At 45.4% G+C, this 18974-nt stretch overlaps 1 protein-coding gene across 1 annotated transcript; it reads right to left on the bottom strand.

Annotated features, from left to right (window-relative positions):
* Positions 1-2754: 2754 nt before the first annotated feature.
* On the bottom strand, positions 2755-9331 carry LOC100029387 (membrane-spanning 4-domains subfamily A member 15). The gene is made up of 6 exons (XM_056803665.1): positions 9101-9331; positions 7725-7847; positions 6803-6859; positions 5945-6037; positions 5198-5308; positions 2755-2874 (listed from the first exon to the last, which is right to left on the bottom strand). The coding sequence occupies exons 1-6, from the start codon at positions 9323-9325 to the stop codon at positions 2755-2757; spliced, it is 729 nt and encodes a 242-aa protein (XP_056659643.1). The 5' UTR covers positions 9326-9331.
* Positions 9332-18974: the final 9643 nt, after the last annotated feature.

Raw genomic sequence — 18974 nt, forward strand, 5'->3', positions numbered from 1 at the left:
GAGGAGAGGAGATGGAGAGGAGAGGAGAGCAGAGGAGAGGAGAGCAGAGCAGAGGAGAGGAGAGGAGAGGAGAGGAGAGGAGAGGAGAGCAGAGGAGAGGAGAGGAGAGGAGAGGAGAGCAGAGGAGAGGAGAGGAGAGGAGAGGAGAGGAGAGAAGAGGAGAGGAGATGGAGAGGAGAGGAGAGGAGAGGAGATGGAGAGGAGAGGAGAGGAGAGCAGAGGAGAGGAGAGGAGAGGAGAGGAGAGCAGAGGAGAGCAGAGGAGAGGAGAGGAGAGGAGAGCAGAGGAGAGGAGAGGAGAGGAGAGGAGAGCAGAGGAGAGGAGAGGAGAGGAGAGCAGAGGAGAGGAGAGCAGAGGAGAGGAGAGGAGAGCAGAGGAGAGGAGAGGAGAGCAGAGGAGAGGAGAGGAGAGGAGAGGAGATGGAGAGGAGAGCAGAGGAGAGGAGAGGAGAGGAGAGGAGAGCAGAGGAGAGGAGAGGAGATGGAGAGGAGAGGAGAGGAGAGCAGAGGAGAGGAGAGGAGAGGAGAGGAGAGGAGAGGAGAGCAGAGGAGAGCAGAGGAGAGGAGAGGAGAGGAGAGGAGATGGAGAGGAGAGGAGAGGAGAGGAGATGGAGAGGAGAGGAGAGGAGAGGAGAGGAGAGGAGAGGAGAGGAGAGGAGAGGAGAGGAGGAGAGGCCTAAGGTCAAATGTGAACTCATAATGATCATATTCCTTATTCCAAGCCCAGTGCTCTATCCACTGCACCACCTAGATGCTCCCATGACTAAGCTGGGAGAATAACACTTCTTAGATCCATCCTTGAAAATATGAATCTTTGTTACTCCAGGATCTCAGCCTTCTGTGGTAGGTAGAAGAAGGTCATGGCTAGAACCCAGGCTCAATCCAGAGCTGATGGAAGATGGGGGAGAGAAGAAAGTTGGAAAAAGAAAGAGAAGAAGGAAGGAGGAAGAGAGAGAGAGGAGTCTTAGCTTGAACTCATCAATAGGGACACTTTGCTGGGAGGGGAGGGGGTCTAGGTGACCTCTCCCTACATGTAGCTCTCATCCCATGATGTTTATCCAAATCATTCTACTCACAATAATTGAGTGTTTGAGTCACCCAGTTTATTTCCAATCACTGATACAGTCACATGCAGACACAGGCAGAAACCCAGAGTATCAACTTCCTCCCACCCCGCTCCCAATAGCCAGAATTTCCCCACAAGGGGCTCCCAGCCCAACTCCTTGACCCTGGCCCTAGGCTTTCTCTCCACCCACCATCCTGGTTCTTTGCCTTCCCCTGGGTCCTAACAGGATGAAGAGAAGGGAGCTTCTTAGTCACTTGTAGGGACAGAGGGCCTACAACTTTGGCTCTCTCCATTTGTCTAATCAACTTAGCTAATGATTTAAGTTGATGAGACTGGAGGAGACCATGGAGATAATCTAGTTCATTCTTCCCTCCTTCTCCTTCCTATTTTACAGAAGCATAAACTGAGGCCAAAAGAAGGGAAGTCACTTGCCTCCAATCAAATAAGATTTTCAGGAGCTTTCTTTCTTGGATTGGTGTCTTTGGGAGGATCAGAGTAGGAAACACAGCATTCATGTAGCTCCTTGTCCCTGAACTTGTACTAACACCAAAAAGACAAACACCAGGATTCTTCCTCCATTTGAGGAGTCAGAGGATTAGCCTGAGTGGTCTTAAGTTTCCTTATATATGAAATGAGAGTTGGATTAGAGGTCTCTAAGGGGTTCTAACTCAATCAACCAATCAACATAGATGAGTCTATTCTGATAAATATGGCTGTCTGAGATATTTTAGAGGTCAGCAAAAACTGCCAAATGACTGGGATGGTGGGGATGGGAAATGTAGGGCCAATTTAGGCAGCATCAGTGATAAAATGGTAAAATGAGGAGATTACAGGGCAAGTCACATTCATAGGGCATCAGAGCTTGGAGAGAACCTTAGGACACAATAATACCAGTCTTCATATAGCACTCAGCTCACAAAACTCTACATACACTGCTCATTTGGTCCTTGCAACAATTCTGTGAAATAGATTTTATTTGGATCTCCATTTTACAGGTGGGAAACTGAGCCTAGGGGAAGCTAACTGATTGTTCCAGAGTCACATGGATAGAAAGTGACTGAAGTACCAATTATACCTTCTAATTTCCAACATGTTAAAGCTAGAAGATGCCTTTGAATGTAGAATGTCAGAACTGTATGGAACCTTAGTATGACAGGACTGGAAAAGAATACAGAACCGAGATTGTCAGAAGGAAACTTCAAACATAGACTTCAGGGCCATAATGGTAACATAGAGTGTTGAGCTAGAAGATACCTTCCAAGATAGATGATCAGGGCTAGAGAAATTCTTATCTATCCAACCCCTTCATTTCAGAGGAGGAAATTGAGACCAATAATCTGTTCAAGATCTTTTTGAATTAGAGGATTTGAGGCAGTTAAGAGTTGGGTCTTCTAAATCTTGGGCCAATGGCCTTTTCACCAAGCTATCTTGCCTTGCCATGTGCCATGGAATCCAGGGAAGTGGAGAATGATGTATTCTGCCCTCACTGGGACTCTTTTGGGGAAGAAACAACCATGGAACCATGACATTCTGGATGGTCATCCCCTAGAGTGGCTCAGCTCCCTTTCCATTTAGCTTATAGCTGACCCATGGCACAAGATGGGCTGAGCAGATAGAGACAGAGTGGGGAACAATTGGAGGGGAGGTTCCATTCTCCCTAAACCTGGGGAAGGAGGATGAGCAACTCTCCTACTCGGAGGTCTCCTTGGAAGTATAGGCCACGTTGTCATAAGCAGGGGGTGGAGTAGCTGCTGGGCTGGGGATGTTGAAGTCTGTGCTGAAGGCGTTGGGCAGGAAAACCATGGACCTCTGGAAGTAAAGAACCAACATTGTTAATAACTTTCCTCAACTTCATGAGTTAGTGCAAGAGCTCCCCTTTGTGGTAATTATAGGATCATAACTGTAAAGCTGGAAGGGATATTAGAAGTCAATAACCTTTTCATTTTACAGATGGGTAAATGGAGGCACACAGGGTTATGTGATTTGACCAGGGTGGCACAACTAGTAAATGATTCTAGATGGGTTCTGATTTCAAGTTTAGTAGTCTATGCTGTTCTAGGCTGAAACGTTCTCTCTGTTTCCCTCTCTCTGTCTTCTTCTATGTCTCTCCTCCCCCTTCTCTTCTTTCTCTGTCTCTGTCTGTTTGTCTGTCTCTCGCCCTTCTTTCTCTCTCTCATCAAACCACCTCAGGAAACACTTATCCACCAATTGAGGTTTTCCTATACACCGGTCATTGCCTTAAACTCTGGGGGCACGAAGAGGGTATCAGTCGTGCCCTCAATGGGCATCCTATGGGATGGAGAAGCAAACATGGACTCAGACACTTGGGATTTCATATGAGAAATTTTCATACAAAACTATTCCCTACAAAGAAACTTCTAGGTTGGAGAGGGGAGATCCAATGACTAGGAGACTCAAGAAAGGTGGCAAGAGGCAGCTGAACTGAGCCTTGAAGAGAAATTGGAAGGCGAGATAGCTTGCTTATAACCATATTTATCAGTAGTGTGGATCTGAACCCAGGTCTTGCCTAACTTTAAATCCAGTGTTCTTCTGTTAACAAGTGTAAAGAGATAGAGACAAGATTTCCTTTGTGTGGAATCTGAGGTGGTTTGGCCCAGGATATCTGGGGAACTGATGAGCAAGCCTATGATTTTACTGGTTGCATCCTTCCTGGATATTTAGATTTTGACCAGTCTTTGTTTTTCTAGGCAGGTTAAAGTACTGCAGAGGACAGTTTGAGGAAAGGATAGAGGGAGACTGTGGGTATCTAAATGCAGTTGAATGGAGAGTGGATTGGAACCTGGGGAGGGATTTGAGCCAGGGAGAACAATTAGAAAGTAAATACCAAGGGTAGCTAAGTGGCACAGTGGATAGAGCACCAGGCTTGGAGATAGGAGGATCTGAGTTCAAATCTGATCTCAGACACTTCCTACCTGTGTGACCCAGGGCAAGTCTTTGCCATGTAAGGGTGTTCTCCTTCCCTTTTATCTCCAAATTATTGTAATTTATAAGTTGGTTATGTTTACATGATCCATTAGGGAGACTGGTCTCCCAAAGGATCCCAGGGGGTATTGTGTAATTTGAATCTCTTACCCTAAAAACTCCGATCCCCAGTAAAACTACAAGCCATTTGCCTGGCCTTTGCTCCAAGTCTGACAAGAAGGTTTGAGAAAAGGCCAGTAGAACTGCAATTGAAAGGGAGTCAGTGGATTTGGAGAGAGTAGTTTTAATTGAATGATGAAGTTGGAAGCCACACTGCCAAGTGTGAGAGAGAAGAGAGGGAGAGGAGGTTGGGGTTGGCCTGGATGCTCACCTAGGGTCCTTTCAACTCTGAGTTCTAGTAACCCAGTCTTCATAATAAGCAACTTGCTTATGGATCATTAGCTCTGGTTTATAAATGAACAAATAGGTTGGAAAGTAATAAGAGGCAGCTTGATATAGGAGGATTTTAAGGGAGAAGTGGATTTAAATCCTCTTTCTGCTACTTATTGCCCACCTGACCTTGGACATGTGTCTTCACTGAGTCTCTGGGATTATTGTTTTAATCTGTAAAATGAGCATCTGAATTGTTGGACTCTATGGTCTCCAAGATCTCTTGCAGGTCAAAACCCTGTGAATTGCCCAAAGGATCATGGCTAGGAAACAGCAGAAGCAGAACCCAGATTTTAGTCTAGTAATTTTGATATTGCCTTTCTTGGTTATTTGGACTGCTAGGTGGCACAGTGGATAGACCACAAAGCTTAGAATCAGAAAGACCTGAATTCAGGTCCCAACCCAGACACTCACTGCTTGTGTGACCCTTGGAATGTAATTTCACTCTTTTTGCCTCAATTTCTTCATCTTAAAAATTATCTGGAGAAAACAGTGGCAAACTGCTTCTGCTTTCTGCCAAGAAAACCCAAATGGGATCATGGAGTGTTGGACACAACAAACGATTCAACAGCAAACTCTTTGTTATTTGTGCTTTCTTGGCTGAGTCCTAGTGATGACTGTGTGAGGTCTCACACCAGAGGCATACTTCCTGGCCATTGAAGTTTTTCTAAAAGACGGGAGAGAAAGCTTTCTAGGGTACCCTCCACCCTCACTATAAAAGCTCAACAGAGACCCCAAAGGAAATGGAAGCACTCACTGCATTGGGGTTGGAGCGGGTCGCCTGGCACCCAAAGTAGGTGGCAATAACAGCAATGAAGAATTCCAGGATAGTGAAGATTGTAAGCACAGCCAGATATCCCCGTCCCACATCCTGCAAACACAAAACCACACAGCCACTGAAATAATTAAATCACAGAATGTTCAGACCTGTGAGGAACCTTAGAACATAGAATGTAAGAGTTGGCAGGGACCTTAGAATATAGAGCCTAGAATGTCAGAGTGAGGAGAACTTTAGAACATAGAATATAACATCAGAGCAAATAGGGATATTAGAACATAGAACACAGGATGCCCCTAACTTTGAGGAACCTTAGAATGTAGAATGTGAGAGCTGGTAGTGACCTTAGAATGTAGAACCTAGAACATCAGAGTGAGGAGGACTTTAGAACTTGGAATATAAAGTATCAGAGTTAGGAGGGATGGCATATGCACTGTGCCCCCTCCCCCCAATAAAAGCAGCCAAAGTCCTACCCCCTTGGTCATTAGCAAATTACAAATAGTTTTCTGAAAAGATCAAGGAAAATGAGGTCTCTTCTGGCTGAAGTGAGACTGATGGCATCAAAGAGGAAGTGGTCACCATTGAAGCTGGGCTTTGCCAGATGGGCAGGATGTCAACAAGGAGAGATGGCACAGGGAACAATGAGTGGAGGGAGATGTTTTTGGTCCCTGTTTGACTCATTGGTGTCAGAATTCATGTTCCCCCCATTATGTTTGACCACTCACTCACCCAGTTGGTCACCCCAAAGTCCATCAACAGGATTGCAGTTGCAGCAAAGGAAGCGATAATGTTGATGATGTTCATCCCCAGGCTGATTTTTACCTGAAGGAGAGGGAAGTGATAGATCATTCTTCTCCCTGGGACCAGAAAAGGGACCCTTCTGGCCCCCATGGGTGCTCTCCAATCTCTAGATGGTTAAGGAGGAGCCCCCCAAACCAACAAAAATGCCTGGGAATTACTTGGATTTTTTTTTGTCAAAAGTTTTTTCCTTTCTTCCTTTTTCTAAGCCTAAACTCAACTTGGTTGAGTTCCTTGGACCACCAGGCCTGTCATCTCCTGCTACCTGCACTGAGGTACAATCAGGCCCTGGAATTCTAAAATCATCAGATAATTGTGGTCTCCCTGCCTCTCTGCTTTACTCTGCACCCTCAGCAGGAGGCAGGAACTCCCCCAGCTGTTGGGGCAAAGGAGTTCCTGTCAACTTCTTATGCTCTTGGCTGCTCATTTCCCAATAAGCTTTGCTTCACTGCTGGAAGAGTGAGGTTGGAGCTGGTGGCCTTCATCCTACATTTCTCTAGCAGCACTTAAATTGGGGTCTTCCCTACACCTAAGAAAAATGGGGGCTTGTTGTCTCAGTTTCCCATGTTACAACACAAGAGGAGACAGCCACAGACTTTGTGCACCTGCAGCCCACAGCCTACCATACACCCACTCCACCTTCCCCATTGGCTGTTCTTTCTTCTCCTATCAGAGTGGGAGGAGAGTTGTTTCTCCCTGGGCTGGTTTTGCTCTGTGGTTCTGTCAGTGTGAACAGGCCACCAGTCCCACCTCTAGGGACCTTTGAGGACATCCAGTGTTTGCACTCACCAGACAACTGCTGTGATACTTTTCTGTGGCCACGGAGAGAGACCCAGAGATGATGAACTGTGAGAAGAAGAAGGAAACACTAATGACATGACAATAGACGAAGATTGCAAGCTGTCAAGAGAACCACATAGGAATATGGGCTCTTCTAGGCATCTGAGAGAGGGGTGTCATCCCTGGACAAACTCCCCCCATGGGTCCAGAGGACTGCATGCTGGCTCTTTATGAGATCCAGGACAACGAGGGTCCCAGAGTCTATGGGCACATCTGTTCCCACTTCTGCTCCCAGCCCCCTTTTATTTTGTAGTCTTTTTCGGTGACAGAACTGATCCTATACCCCCTTAGGCAATACTCTTAGGCTAGATGCTCACAGGGCTGACCCGCTCCCTTCTTGATTTCTCAGAAGCTTGGCCCTCCCTAGGCTTGGCTTCTGGCCCCCAATATCTTACTGAAAATAATGTGTTGTAGTAGAAGAAGCTTTGAGCCAGAAGGAAGGAGTGCTGGCTAGTAGACCTGGCTTCTCCACTTATGTAAGAAAAATAAGGTTTGAAAAGGGGCAGAGATTGTCCAGGTCAATGGCAGAGTTGGGACTTGAACCCAGGGCTCTTTGCTCCTAACAGGGTTTTTTTTTTTTTCCTGTGTTGATTTTACAAAGTTGTGTTGGATTCGAGGGCCAGAGAGGGAGAGGGTCAGCAGTTCCTCAGTCCTAATCCTTCTCCCTTTAGTCTTTCCAGGGAGGTATAGACATACTACCTGCACAGACCTACCTTGGTCCTCAGAGTGTGTTACTCTGCTGCCTTGTTTATGGATAGAATTTGGCAATGGCTGCTGGGAAGGGAGAAAGATCTGAAGGGATAAAAAGCCTCCCCCACCCCCCAAGCAGAGTTCCCTATACTTGCTTCATCCATCCAAGCTCTGTACTCACACACACGCCTCCCCAGAAGGGGATCCCTCCATCGATGAACAACATGCCAATGTAGCCTCTCCTAAACATGAGCAGGACACTGCCGAAGCTGATGTAGATGAGGCCGATCAAAATCTGGACCGTCTGCCAGTAGGGGACAAGCAATAGGAACCCTGGAATCAGGAATGCCCGTCTTCCAGCTTCTGTGGTTTTGTAGCACTTCATGGCCATGGCATTATCCTTGAAGCTCGGGGGGCTGAGCTAGCACAATTCCTTCCCCCAGGAGCCCTTCTTGGAACATGATTCAGTTCAACAACTACAGCAGGGGCTGAGCACTGTGCCAGGTACTAGGGATACAAAACCAAAATCCATCCTTGCCCTCAAGGAGCTGACATTCTAATGGGGACCCACAACACGTACAAGCACGAAGCTTCGACAAAGAGAGGGAGCCTAGTAACTGGAGGTGGGAGCAGTAGGGAGAGAGATGTCTTGTAGGAGAAAACCCGGACCCTAAATGTGAGCTGGACTCCCAAGGCAACTTCCGGAATTCTAGGAGGCAGAATGAAGGTCACTTCTTGGCAAGGTAACAATGACCCCAAGTTGCTAATTTGGGAATGAAGCTGTGTGGGATGGGGGAATGGATATGTAGGGAAAATACTTTATTATTATTTATCATTAAATAAACAAAATTTATCATGAAGTTTGAATTATTTATCATTTATTAATTCTGTTTGAACCTAGAAATTGTCTAGCCCTAAAGCTTATTGTTGAGATCTGGCAGATCACAGAGCTCTGTCGGGGAAGCCCATGGCTGAAGGGAATGTGAGGTGTTTCCTCTTGCTTTCTGAAGGGACGGACTTGGATGGCCATCAGCCTTTATTTTCCAGACTGAAGCTAGAGTGTTGATGGAGCAGATGGGGAAGAGCCCCAGAGAATGGATGGCTGGGGTTGCTGGGAGTGGGGAGAGGAGGGTGGAGAGTTGGCTTTAGACAAGGAGTTTTCTATAGAAGGTGCTTTAGATTTGGGGCATTTGGTCCCAGAAGGCAGAAATAACAGTGATGGGTAGGAGGGCTAATAAGGTAGCACAATGAGGCTGAATGTCAGGAAAACTGCTCTGTTCTCTGAAAAATGGACTGGGTTACCTCAGAAGGCAGTAAACTTCCTGGCACCAAAGGTCTTCGGGCAGAGCTGGATGCTTACTTGTCAGGGATATTGCGGAGAAGATTCTCATTCAGATCTGGGCTAGAATAACTAGACAACTGGGCTTCCTTTCAACTCTGAAATCCATGATGTTCTTTCTTCCCAGAGACTCCCCTCAATCCTTGTCCTTGCCCCCAGAAAGCATCTCCCTTCACTCCTCCAGCCCAGCCCAAAGCAGACACTGATGTGGCGCTTACCCCTAAGGCCTTGGGCTCCCCATTCAGGAATGTTTCTGCTGGGGGAAGTCTCTGATGTGGCACACTCCCAGAAGGCTGTGCCCCCAGGGGTGTTTCTTCAAACTGCAAGGTCCCAGGAGACTGGCACAGGGTCCTGGGCAACATCGCTGGACCTGGTCGGATACCACTGGCATTATTCGGAGGGATGACCACAAACACCCCATTGGTGGCAGGGGCTGAGGTCATTGTGGCCAGAGAGGCTGGAAAACAAAAGGTCATGTTAGAGAGGAGGCAAAAGTGGCTGCCCAAGCGTTCTAGAAAGAGCCCTGGGTTTTGTTATAAGTATTTTTTAATTAAGTAAGCAATAAAAAGGTTAGGAACAAGTGGATGGAGAGCTGAGTTTGAGAGAGCTGGATTTCTTTAAGAGTGGAATCTTAAAAGGGTGATGGGAAGAGAACTGTCCCAAGGAGCCTTGGGGAAGGCAGTTGGACCAAGAATTCACTCTTTGGATTGTCCTGAATAAGGAAGGTGGTTCAGGTTAAAAACATCCTAGCAGACAAGGGAAGAATGGTTGCAGTTTCTGTGTTTTGTCGTTAGGTGGCACTATAGTGCTACTGCTGAGTGAAGGTGTCAGTGAAGAATTCTGACGGGCTGTGTTGCATCTGAGCAGCAGAAGAAATCCAGTTTTATCTACTACTATTTATAAAATGATATTTTAGTGTTAGGATAGAAAGAGCTAATTGGGGGATTTAGTTAGATAGTGTAGATTCAGGAGGATTCCCTTTGGTAATCAAGAAGCAGCCTTTTGCAAGACAGGTTTAGGGGGAAACATAGATTAATTAGTGGTAGGGAATATTTTACTCTAATTCCCTTCCTGTTTCCTTTTCCTTTCCCTTTCTTACCATTTTAAAAGTTAAAATAAAGATATTTTATGAAATAAAATAAATAAATAAAAAATAAACTTAATTTTTTTAATTTAAATTTTAAAAGTAAATAAATAAAAATAAAATAAAGATAACTAGTCTGATCAGGATTTTTCTTCCACTGCTAGAACAGCCATCTTTTCCCCATCTGCCAAACCCAGGATTACATCAGCTCAAGAGCCTTTCTACCTCACTAACAACTCTTGGTAAATACAAATACCAATAAATAATAATGTACCTTATTAAGTTAGGGACCAGAAGACTGGAGTTTAATTTCTTCTTCTCCCACTTGGTCCCTCTCCTACCTTGTTTCTGAGAGCACGATTGAGAGCCAGAAGGGTCCTGGAGTTCCATTAGGCAAGCCCCTTCATTTTACAGATGAGGAAACTGAGGTCCAGAGAGAGTAGAATGCCCAAGAAGGGAGAGAGCTGGAGTTCAGGGGGCACCTGGCTGGCTAGTTTTGAAGGAATAAAATGGGTGAAGGGAAGTAAATTGGAAAGCTAGAAATAGACTAAAAATGCCACAGGGTGAAGGGTACTCAGTGTCCATCTGAATGGATCTTCTTTTTCCTCCCAGAGTCTGTAGACAGCCATTGAGGGTTTGGGGGAAAAGGAATGACATGGTCAGTCTTGCAAAGAAAGACAAGTCCAACAATATTAGTAGTAATAATAGCTAAACTCACTTATTTGTACATATGGATTACCTCCCAATGGCTTTGCAGGTAGTTTCTATGGCATTATCAAGGCTCAAGTGGTTCATGGGAAAGCTGGCTGAATTTGGAGTCTTAAGAATTGCTTTGATTTGTGTCTGTCACTTTGCTGCTGAGTGACCTTGGGCAAGTCCCCTTCCTTCTCTGGATCTCAAGTTCCCTTGGGTACACAGATTGTGGAGACAGCCTTCAAGGGTGCTGTTAGCACTAAAATACTATTCATTTGTGTAATTCACACAATGAACACATTACAATGATGTTGGCCTTATTTCCCCACCTAACTCACTTGGGGACTTCCTGTGGGATGGTCCTTTCCTTACTTGTGAGGAAAACCAGCTGAATTAGAGTGGATTAACCCAAGACCTAAACCCAATTTGATGCCCTGATTCCTCCATCCAGTCCCCAGACTGAGCTGGTGAGAGCATCTCTGACTCTTACCCAGCAACCACACCTTGGAGGCTGGGAGCTTCATTTCTTTTTCAACCACCCACTATTCCCCCAATGACTAACAATTTCCCACCTATTTTCTCTCAATTTTCACCTGTTTTTCTCTCCATCCTTGTGTTAATCAATCACTGGTCCCATGAGAGAAATCCACATTCTGTTCTCGCACCCCCATCTTCTTCAGGCCCACACGACCCAGGTCTCACTCCAACCTGCCCTTTTCTCTGTGCCCTCTGCAATTACTGTTCCATAATAAATAAGCTTTCCTTCATCCTGAACCACTTTCTTTCATACTCCTTCCACTATTGGGTTCGCTGATCCTCCCTGATGATTTTCCATCTCAGACTGTCTCCACTGACTTCATTGTCTCCTATCTATCCCTCCTCCCTCTCTCTCCTCCTGACCACAACCCTAGAGAAGGAGGCAGAATAGTCATTCCCCAACACCAACAGCATTTCCTCTTTTGAAATTCACAGTATTCATTTTTTAATCTAATCCACATCATGGTGGCTGTTGTCTATGGGCTTCCAGGCTCCTTCTTCCTCCCTAGTTCAGCATCTTCCTCATCATCTTCCTTCTGTAATAATTAAAAATAATGCTATTTCTTTATATATATATATACATGTATATATATATATATATTTTATAAAGTTTATTAGGAAGGGTAGACAATCATTCCTAAGTAACCTGACCGCGTGGTGCCTAGCCTGCAAGTCCCTTCCTCATTCCACCTCACCTCCCTGCTCTCTCTCCTCCTCATGGTTCTCTCATGGTCCTCTCCTCGATCTCCCCCGGTTCTGCCCCAAACCTTAACTTTTATGGACATGCCAATTTGGTATGTCAGGAATGTTTGATAGACAGGGAAAGTTACTCAGGAAGGGGAGGGGATGAGCTGCCTTGACACACTTCTCTCTCAACTCCTGGCCTTATTTTAGAGGGCTCCAACGTGTACCCACTGACCCCCTAACCTTGCAATTCCTTAGCTTCTTTAAATCCCCCGACCAACTCCCCCCAAGCCACAAAGGACACCCACCCCTAGATCTCACCATTACCCACAAGAGTCACATTTCTCCGATGTCAAACTCTGACATTCCTCTCTCTGACGTTAACCTCTTACCATTCCATCTCTTCCAATGACTTACCTCTCCCAGACTCATCTTTCACCCTCATCAAGACCTCTAATTCCTTCATCCCTTAGTATTTTCTCAAGCCTTTACCCCTGTTTTAACTTCTCTTCCCTTCTTTTGTAATCTTTTTTTTTTAAACCCTTTCCTTCCATCTTGGAGTCTATACTGTGTGTTGGTTCCCAGGCAGAAGAGTGATAAGGGCTAGGCAATGGGGGTTAAGTGACTTGCCCAGGGTCACACAGCTAGGAAGTGTCTGAGGCCACGTTTGAACCCAGGACCTCCCATCTCTGGGACTGGCTCTCAATACTCAGCTGTCCCCCCCCCCAATTTATAAATGGGCAAAAGATACAAAAAATTTTTGGATGAAAAAAATCAAAGCCATATGTAGGCATATGAAAAAAATGCTCTAAATCACTAGTGATTAGAGAACTGCAAACCAAAACAGCTTTGCAATATCACCTCACATCCGCCAGATTGGCTAAAATGACAAAGGGGCAAAGCGACAAATGTTGGAGGGGTTGTGGAAAAATAGGGACATTAATGCACTGCTGGCGGAGCTGTGAATTGATGCGACCATTTTTGGAGAGCAATTTGGAATTACTTTGTATTGCAAATAGCATTGCTGGGTCTATTTCCCAAGGAGATGAGGGAAAGAAGGAAAGAACCCATATGTTCCAAAGTATTTATAGCAGCTCTTTGTGGAGGTAAAGAATTGGAAACTGAAGGGATTGCCATCAAAGGGAAAATGGCTGAACAATTGTGGTATGTGGCGGTGATGGAATACCATTGTGCCACAAGAAATGATGAAGAGCCTGATTTAAAAACAAAACAAAACTTGGAAAGAACTACATGGGATGATGAGCAGTGAAATGAGTAGAACCAGGAGAACAGAATGCTGGGAGAATGAACCAAATATGACCTTCAGAAAGTGAACAGAAAGGGGACACGTGAAAGACTTCATTTATATGTACATGTTGGCCTCCTGGATGATATCTTTTGTGATATGGGGAGGGGAGGGAGGAAACCGGGACACTTTGGAATGGAATTTGTTGTGTAGAAATGAAGAAAAGTAAGATAAGCATATAGGAAGTGTGGAAATATTTGTTTGGTTTTGTAAAATTTGGAATAAAAACCAACCAACCAACCAACCAACCAACCTAACTTCTCATTGGACATATTCCCCCTCTCATACTTTGTGATCTGACCAAACTGGTCTTCTCATATTTCTCATGGACTAGACTCCATCTCCTTCTTCTTGGTCTTTGCTCCAGCTCTCCCACCTGCCTGCCCTCTTCTCTACCTCATAGAATCTCCCTCTTCCCTCAAGACGCAGCCCAAGTAGCATCTTCTACGGAAAGTCTTCCTTGATCCCCAGATGCTATCGCCAACTCTTCTGAACTATCTTGTACTAAATTAGCTTGTTTACTTATTCTCTGCACACGTCTACAGATCTCTGTTGTCTCCCCTGTTAGAATGAAGGTCTGTGTGATTTGTCGTTGTGAGATTGTTTCATTGATTGTCTTTGTATCCCCAACTACACAGGAGGTGATTGATGAGTGTTCGTTGACTGATTGGTGCCCGGCCCTGTAAAAGTGTGAGGGCCTTGGATAAATCCTTTGCTGGAAATTGGATATGTGAGTCATGGGATGGCAGGGGGACTGGGCCGACTGTACAAATGTAGAAGGATCTGGGTAGCTTGGTGAGATGGCTGATGGCCTCATCTGTCAAAGAAGGGTAAATGGCGTCTGAACTCCCTTCTATAAAGATGTGAAGAGCTGGATGGGAGTGGGGAGAGGACATTGTCTGTCTTGAAGGGGACTAGCTGTGCTATAACGAAAAGGACATTGGGTTTGGGGACAAAGAAATGGGATCAGAATCCATCTCTACCATTTGCTACTCCCATAAGTCATCTCATTCTTCTGAGCCTTGGATCTCTTTGTCTACAAAATGGGGGACAATAATCCCTTCACTCCCTGCCTTGAAGGGTGATGAGGACTAAGGAAATCATTTTGTGAACCATAAAGTGCCATAGAGATGCCAGGTATGTCTCTGCCCCTCTCCTTTCTCCCCTGGCTCTCCATGGGCTTTTAAGGATGAACAACTGCTAAGTGCTGAACTCAACACTCAGAGATATCACTCTGCCATAAAGGCGAGAGTGGTGACCTTGGAGTTGGGAGGACCCGAGTTTGAATCCTGCCTCAACAACCCACTGCAAGTTATTTAACATCTTTATGCCTTAGGTCCTCATCTGTAAAATGGGAATACTAAGCACACCTACCCTCCAGATTATTGTGAGGATCAAATGAATTGGCACATGTAAAGCATTTTGGAGACCTTAAAACATACTCTACATATTAACTATTTTTATCAATTTTTGACTGGACTTGAGCTAGACTTTCATTGGCATAGATTCCTCAAGTGAGGAACTTCCCCCGGCAGCAAAGACTGGTACTGGCTCTGTCTTCATGTACTCTTAAAGTCTTGCCTGATTTGGGGAAGCACAGTAGATAGAGTGCTAGGCCTGTAGTCAGAAGGACCTGGGTTCAAATCTGGATTCAGACACTTCCCAGCTGGGTGACCTTGTAAAAAACACTCAACTCCATTTACCCAGGCTCTCTCTGTCTTCTGTCTTAGAATTGATATTAAGATAGAAGGTGAGGGTTTAAAAAAAAGTCTTATCTCGGTCACTGAGATAAGAGACTTGTCCAGGGTCACATAGCCAGGAAGACAAGACTTAAACCATGGTCTTCCTGGCTCTGAGATCAGATTTCTAGATTCTATACCATGCTACATCTCCTATTTGCTAATATTATTATCACCATTTTTGTTGTCAGGGTCAAATTATTATTATTATTTAAACCCTTACTTCCTATCTTAGATTCAATACTGTGTATTGGTTTCAAGGCAGAAGAGGGGTAAGGGCTAGGCAATGAGGGTTAAGTGACTTGCCTAGGGTCACACAGCTGGGAAGTGTCTGAGGCCAGATTTGAACCCAGGACTTCCCATCTCTAGGCCTGACTCTCAATCCACTGAGGTACCCAGCTGTCCCCTAAAATTATTATTTTTTTTTAAATTAGGGAGCCTGATTCAAATCCTGGTTCTACTTCCTTGTATGATCTTGGAAAAGTCCCTTCTCTATATGATGTCAAAACATCTGGATAAAAGACAATAACAAGTAGAAAGAATGAAACAATAAAAGAGAAAAAAGTTCCTTTCCCCTCTCTGGGCTTCCTTCAGCTCACTGGTAAAATGCAGATGTTGCTCTTGATGGTCTGGAAAGCACCTTGTAGCTTTGAGCCCACCAGATGAGACCAGGGAGCTCAGTGGGATTCATCTTACATCAATCGGAGAACTGAGAAAATGGATAACATCGCAGTGTTTAGAATCTGTCAAAGTATTTCCATATTTGTTATCTCTTTTGACCGCTCTCTGACAGCTCTGTGAGGAGACTGGGCTGGGTAGATGTTCATAGCTCCCACTCTTGGACTCAGTTTACCCATTTGTTAAATGGGAAGAGACTTGACTAAGCTCATTCAGGACATTGGGGTTAGAACGTGGCCCCTGGTTCAGAGGTATTTAGCCATTTGACAAGAGTTACCTCGACTTCCCAGCAGGGCAATAGAGGGAGGAGTCCCTAAGGAAAAAGCACTGATCATTGAGTTTGGAGTCAGGAAGACCTGAGTTCAAATGTGACCTTAGATGCTTAATAGCTGTATAACCCTGGACAAGTCACTTCACCTCTATTTGCTCAGGTGTAAAACAGGATTTATAATATCACCTATCTTCTGAGATTATTATGAGGATCCAATAAGATCATATTTGTAACATGGTGAGCACAGTGCCAGGCACACAGTAGGTTCTATAGAAATGCTTATTCCCTTCCCTCCTGCTCTCCCTTTCTGTTAACCAGCTGTGTGATTTCCTGGGCCTCAGATTCTTTTTCTATAAAAGCAGAGGGCTGGACTCAATGATCTCCAAGGTCCCCTCTACACTTGTATCCTGTATCCTAAGCCCCCTTCCTGCTCTAGTATTTCTGTCTTCTACGACCTAGAGGATGGAGTACTGGACACAGGTAGGAAGGCCTTGTTTCAAATCTCCCCATCGGTGCCTACCAGCTGGGGTGACCCTGGCCAAATAGCTTGACTGCTCTGGGCCTCAGTTTCCTCATCTGTAAAATGGAACACTTGGGCCAGATTGTTTCCATTGTTCCTCTCAGCTCCAAGTGTTTGATCTAAGATTCAGTATCCTAAGGTCCCTTCCTCCCAGGCCAGGCTTTGTCTGTTCTGTCTTCTATGGCTGTGATCCAGTTCCCTCTGCTCCCTCCTCCTCTTCCCTGACATCCCCTATTCTAAGGTCTCATCCAACGCTACCATTCGGTGTCCCAAGGCACCTCCTTGTAGCTGTTGTAGCTGGGGAGAACCATGTCACCAATGACTCAAAGCAATGGTTGAAGATCCATCATGGCAGCCCATGGTAAGTGGTTTTGGGGAAAGTCGAGCTTGAATGTGTCTGATTGGGGCAGTAGCCTTCCCAGGCCTGGGTTCAGGCTTGGCGAACATCCTTATTCATGAAGGAAGGAGGGAAGGGAGGGTAGCAATGCCCTACTTCACAGGTTGTTACTAACTTGGGAGGTGTGAGCAGGGTGGAGAGAGAGGCTGTGAAATCACAGCTTGCTTTGCTAACACATCGCTCCGAGGAGGCTTCAGAGCCCAGGCAACATGGGGGTTCCACTGGCTCTTTCTGGTCCCTCTAAACGAGGGGTCTCAAGTTAAGGGTACAAGAACACAGACCCCAGCAGCGTATCTTGATATACTCTGAACCATGGAGTCAGGAAGGTCTGAGTTTGAATCCTTCCTTCGTGATTTCTTATTCCTCTGAGCCCCAAGTTCCTTCTCTTCCGATGGATATAACAATAGCACCGAATTCACGGGGCCATTGAGAGGATCAAAAGAGATGATGTCTGTAAAGCATTTTGCAAACTTTAAAGTCCGTATAAATGTTAGCCATTATTTTAGGAGATTAAAAGCCCTTTGAAGAATTCCGATCACAAATATTTTAGTGCCTACTGTGTGCAGAGCCTGTGCTAGGTAAGAAAAGGAAAGAGGTCTTGACTAAAGAGACCTTTGGAAAAGATGCAACATATACAGTAGGCGGTATCGGCTCAATCAGTGGTAGTCGAGGGCTTGAATTTTTATTTAAACCCTCACCTTCTGTCTTAGAATAAATTCTAGGGGGCAGCTGGGTAGCTCAGTGGATTGAGAGCCAGGCCTAGAGATGGGAGGTCCTGGGTTCAAATCTGGCCTCAGACACTTCCCAGCTGTGTGACCCTGGGCAAGTCACTTGACCCCCATGGCCTAGCCCTTACCACTCTTCTGCCTTGGAGCCAATACACAGTATTGACTCCAAGACAGAAGGTAAGGGTTTAAAAAAAAAAGAATAAATTCTAATTCAGAAGAGCAGAAAGGGCTAAGCAATGGGGGTCAAGTGACTTGCCCAAGGTCACACAGGTAGGAAGTGTCTGAGGCCATATTTGAACCCAGGATCTCCTGTCTCCAAAGTCTAGCTTTCTATCTGCTGAACCATCTAGCTGCCCCAATCTTAACCTCCTAATAGGAAGAGATGGGATGTTTGGGGATTGGAGTCTAACCTTGATTTCACTCCTTATCACACTGTGATTCTTAAATAACTCAGTTCCAAGCTCTGGCTTCTCCTTAGGGAAATGAGCTTCCTTCCTCCCATCCTGGGGTGGCCCAAGATCAGAAGATGAATTTTATCTCATATATATGCTAGGTGGCACAATGGAGTCCAGAAAACTCTTCCTGAATTCAAGTCTGACCTCAGACAATAACTACTGCATGACCCTGGGCAAGTCACACAACCTTATTTATCTTGGTTTCCTCATCTGTCAAATGAGCCGGAAAAGGACTTGGCCGACTACTCCTGGCTCTTTGCCAAGAAGAACCCCCAAAAAGGGGTCCCAAAGAATGGATCATGACTAAAAATGACTGAACAACAAAAATATGCTTCATGTGGCTTCTCCCTCCCTTCTCCCCCAAGTCTCAGTGCTTTGGAGGAAGAGATCTGCATTTATTCCCACTCACAACACAAGGTAAGCCAGTCACTGTCCTTTGGCCTCAATTTTCCTATCCGTGCAATGAGGAACTTAGACCCCAGCAGGGCTCCTTAACCCTTCTTGGTCCTGGATCTGCTGGGCAGCCTGGTAAAATGCATAGAATCATTCTTAGAGCCATGCTTTTAAATGCTTAAAATAAAACAAGTGGGATTTTAATAGCAATTGTACTAAAATAAAGATGCCCATCTAAGTTGAGGGACCCTAAGGTGGACGATCAGTGGCCTGATGACCTCTAAGACCCCTCTTAGTTCTGATAGGCTGTCCGATGTTTTAAGGAATCTGCGAGCATCCATCGGGCTCCTCCTGACAGGGAATTCTGACATTTCAACAGTGGAGTCTCACTCTGGCTCTTTTCTTTCCTTGTCCTGTTGAAGTAAGGGTGGCGTGACCTAGTTGGCTAGTAAGGAGAACCACCCTGTCCTGGGGACTAGCCAAGGCTTGTCCCTTAGAAGAGCACAGAAGGGCAGTGCTGGGCAGGACTTTAGATCCTAGAAGAGCAGACCTCCGAGGTAGAATATCAGAGCTAGTGGTCCCCTTAGGAACCCCCTAGTCCAATTCC

Source organism: Monodelphis domestica, chromosome 6 (assembly GCF_027887165.1).
Source record: "Monodelphis domestica isolate mMonDom1 chromosome 6, mMonDom1.pri, whole genome shotgun sequence".
NCBI classification, from domain to species: Eukaryota; Metazoa; Chordata; class Mammalia; order Didelphimorphia; family Didelphidae; genus Monodelphis; species Monodelphis domestica.

Coding starts and splice junctions, on each gene's coding strand:
- LOC100029387 (XM_056803665.1), bottom strand. CDS start 9,325: ATGACCTCAGCCCCTGCCACCAATGGGGTGTTTGTGGTCATCCCTCCG. Junction 6,860..7,724: donor CCTTCTGGGGAGGCGTGTGT/GTGAGTACAGAG, acceptor TTCTTCTCACAG/TTCATCATCTCTGGGTCTCT. Junction 6,038..6,802: donor AGTATCACAGCAGTTGTCTG/GTGAGTGCAAAC, acceptor CCTCTCCTTCAG/GTAAAAATCAGCCTGGGGAT.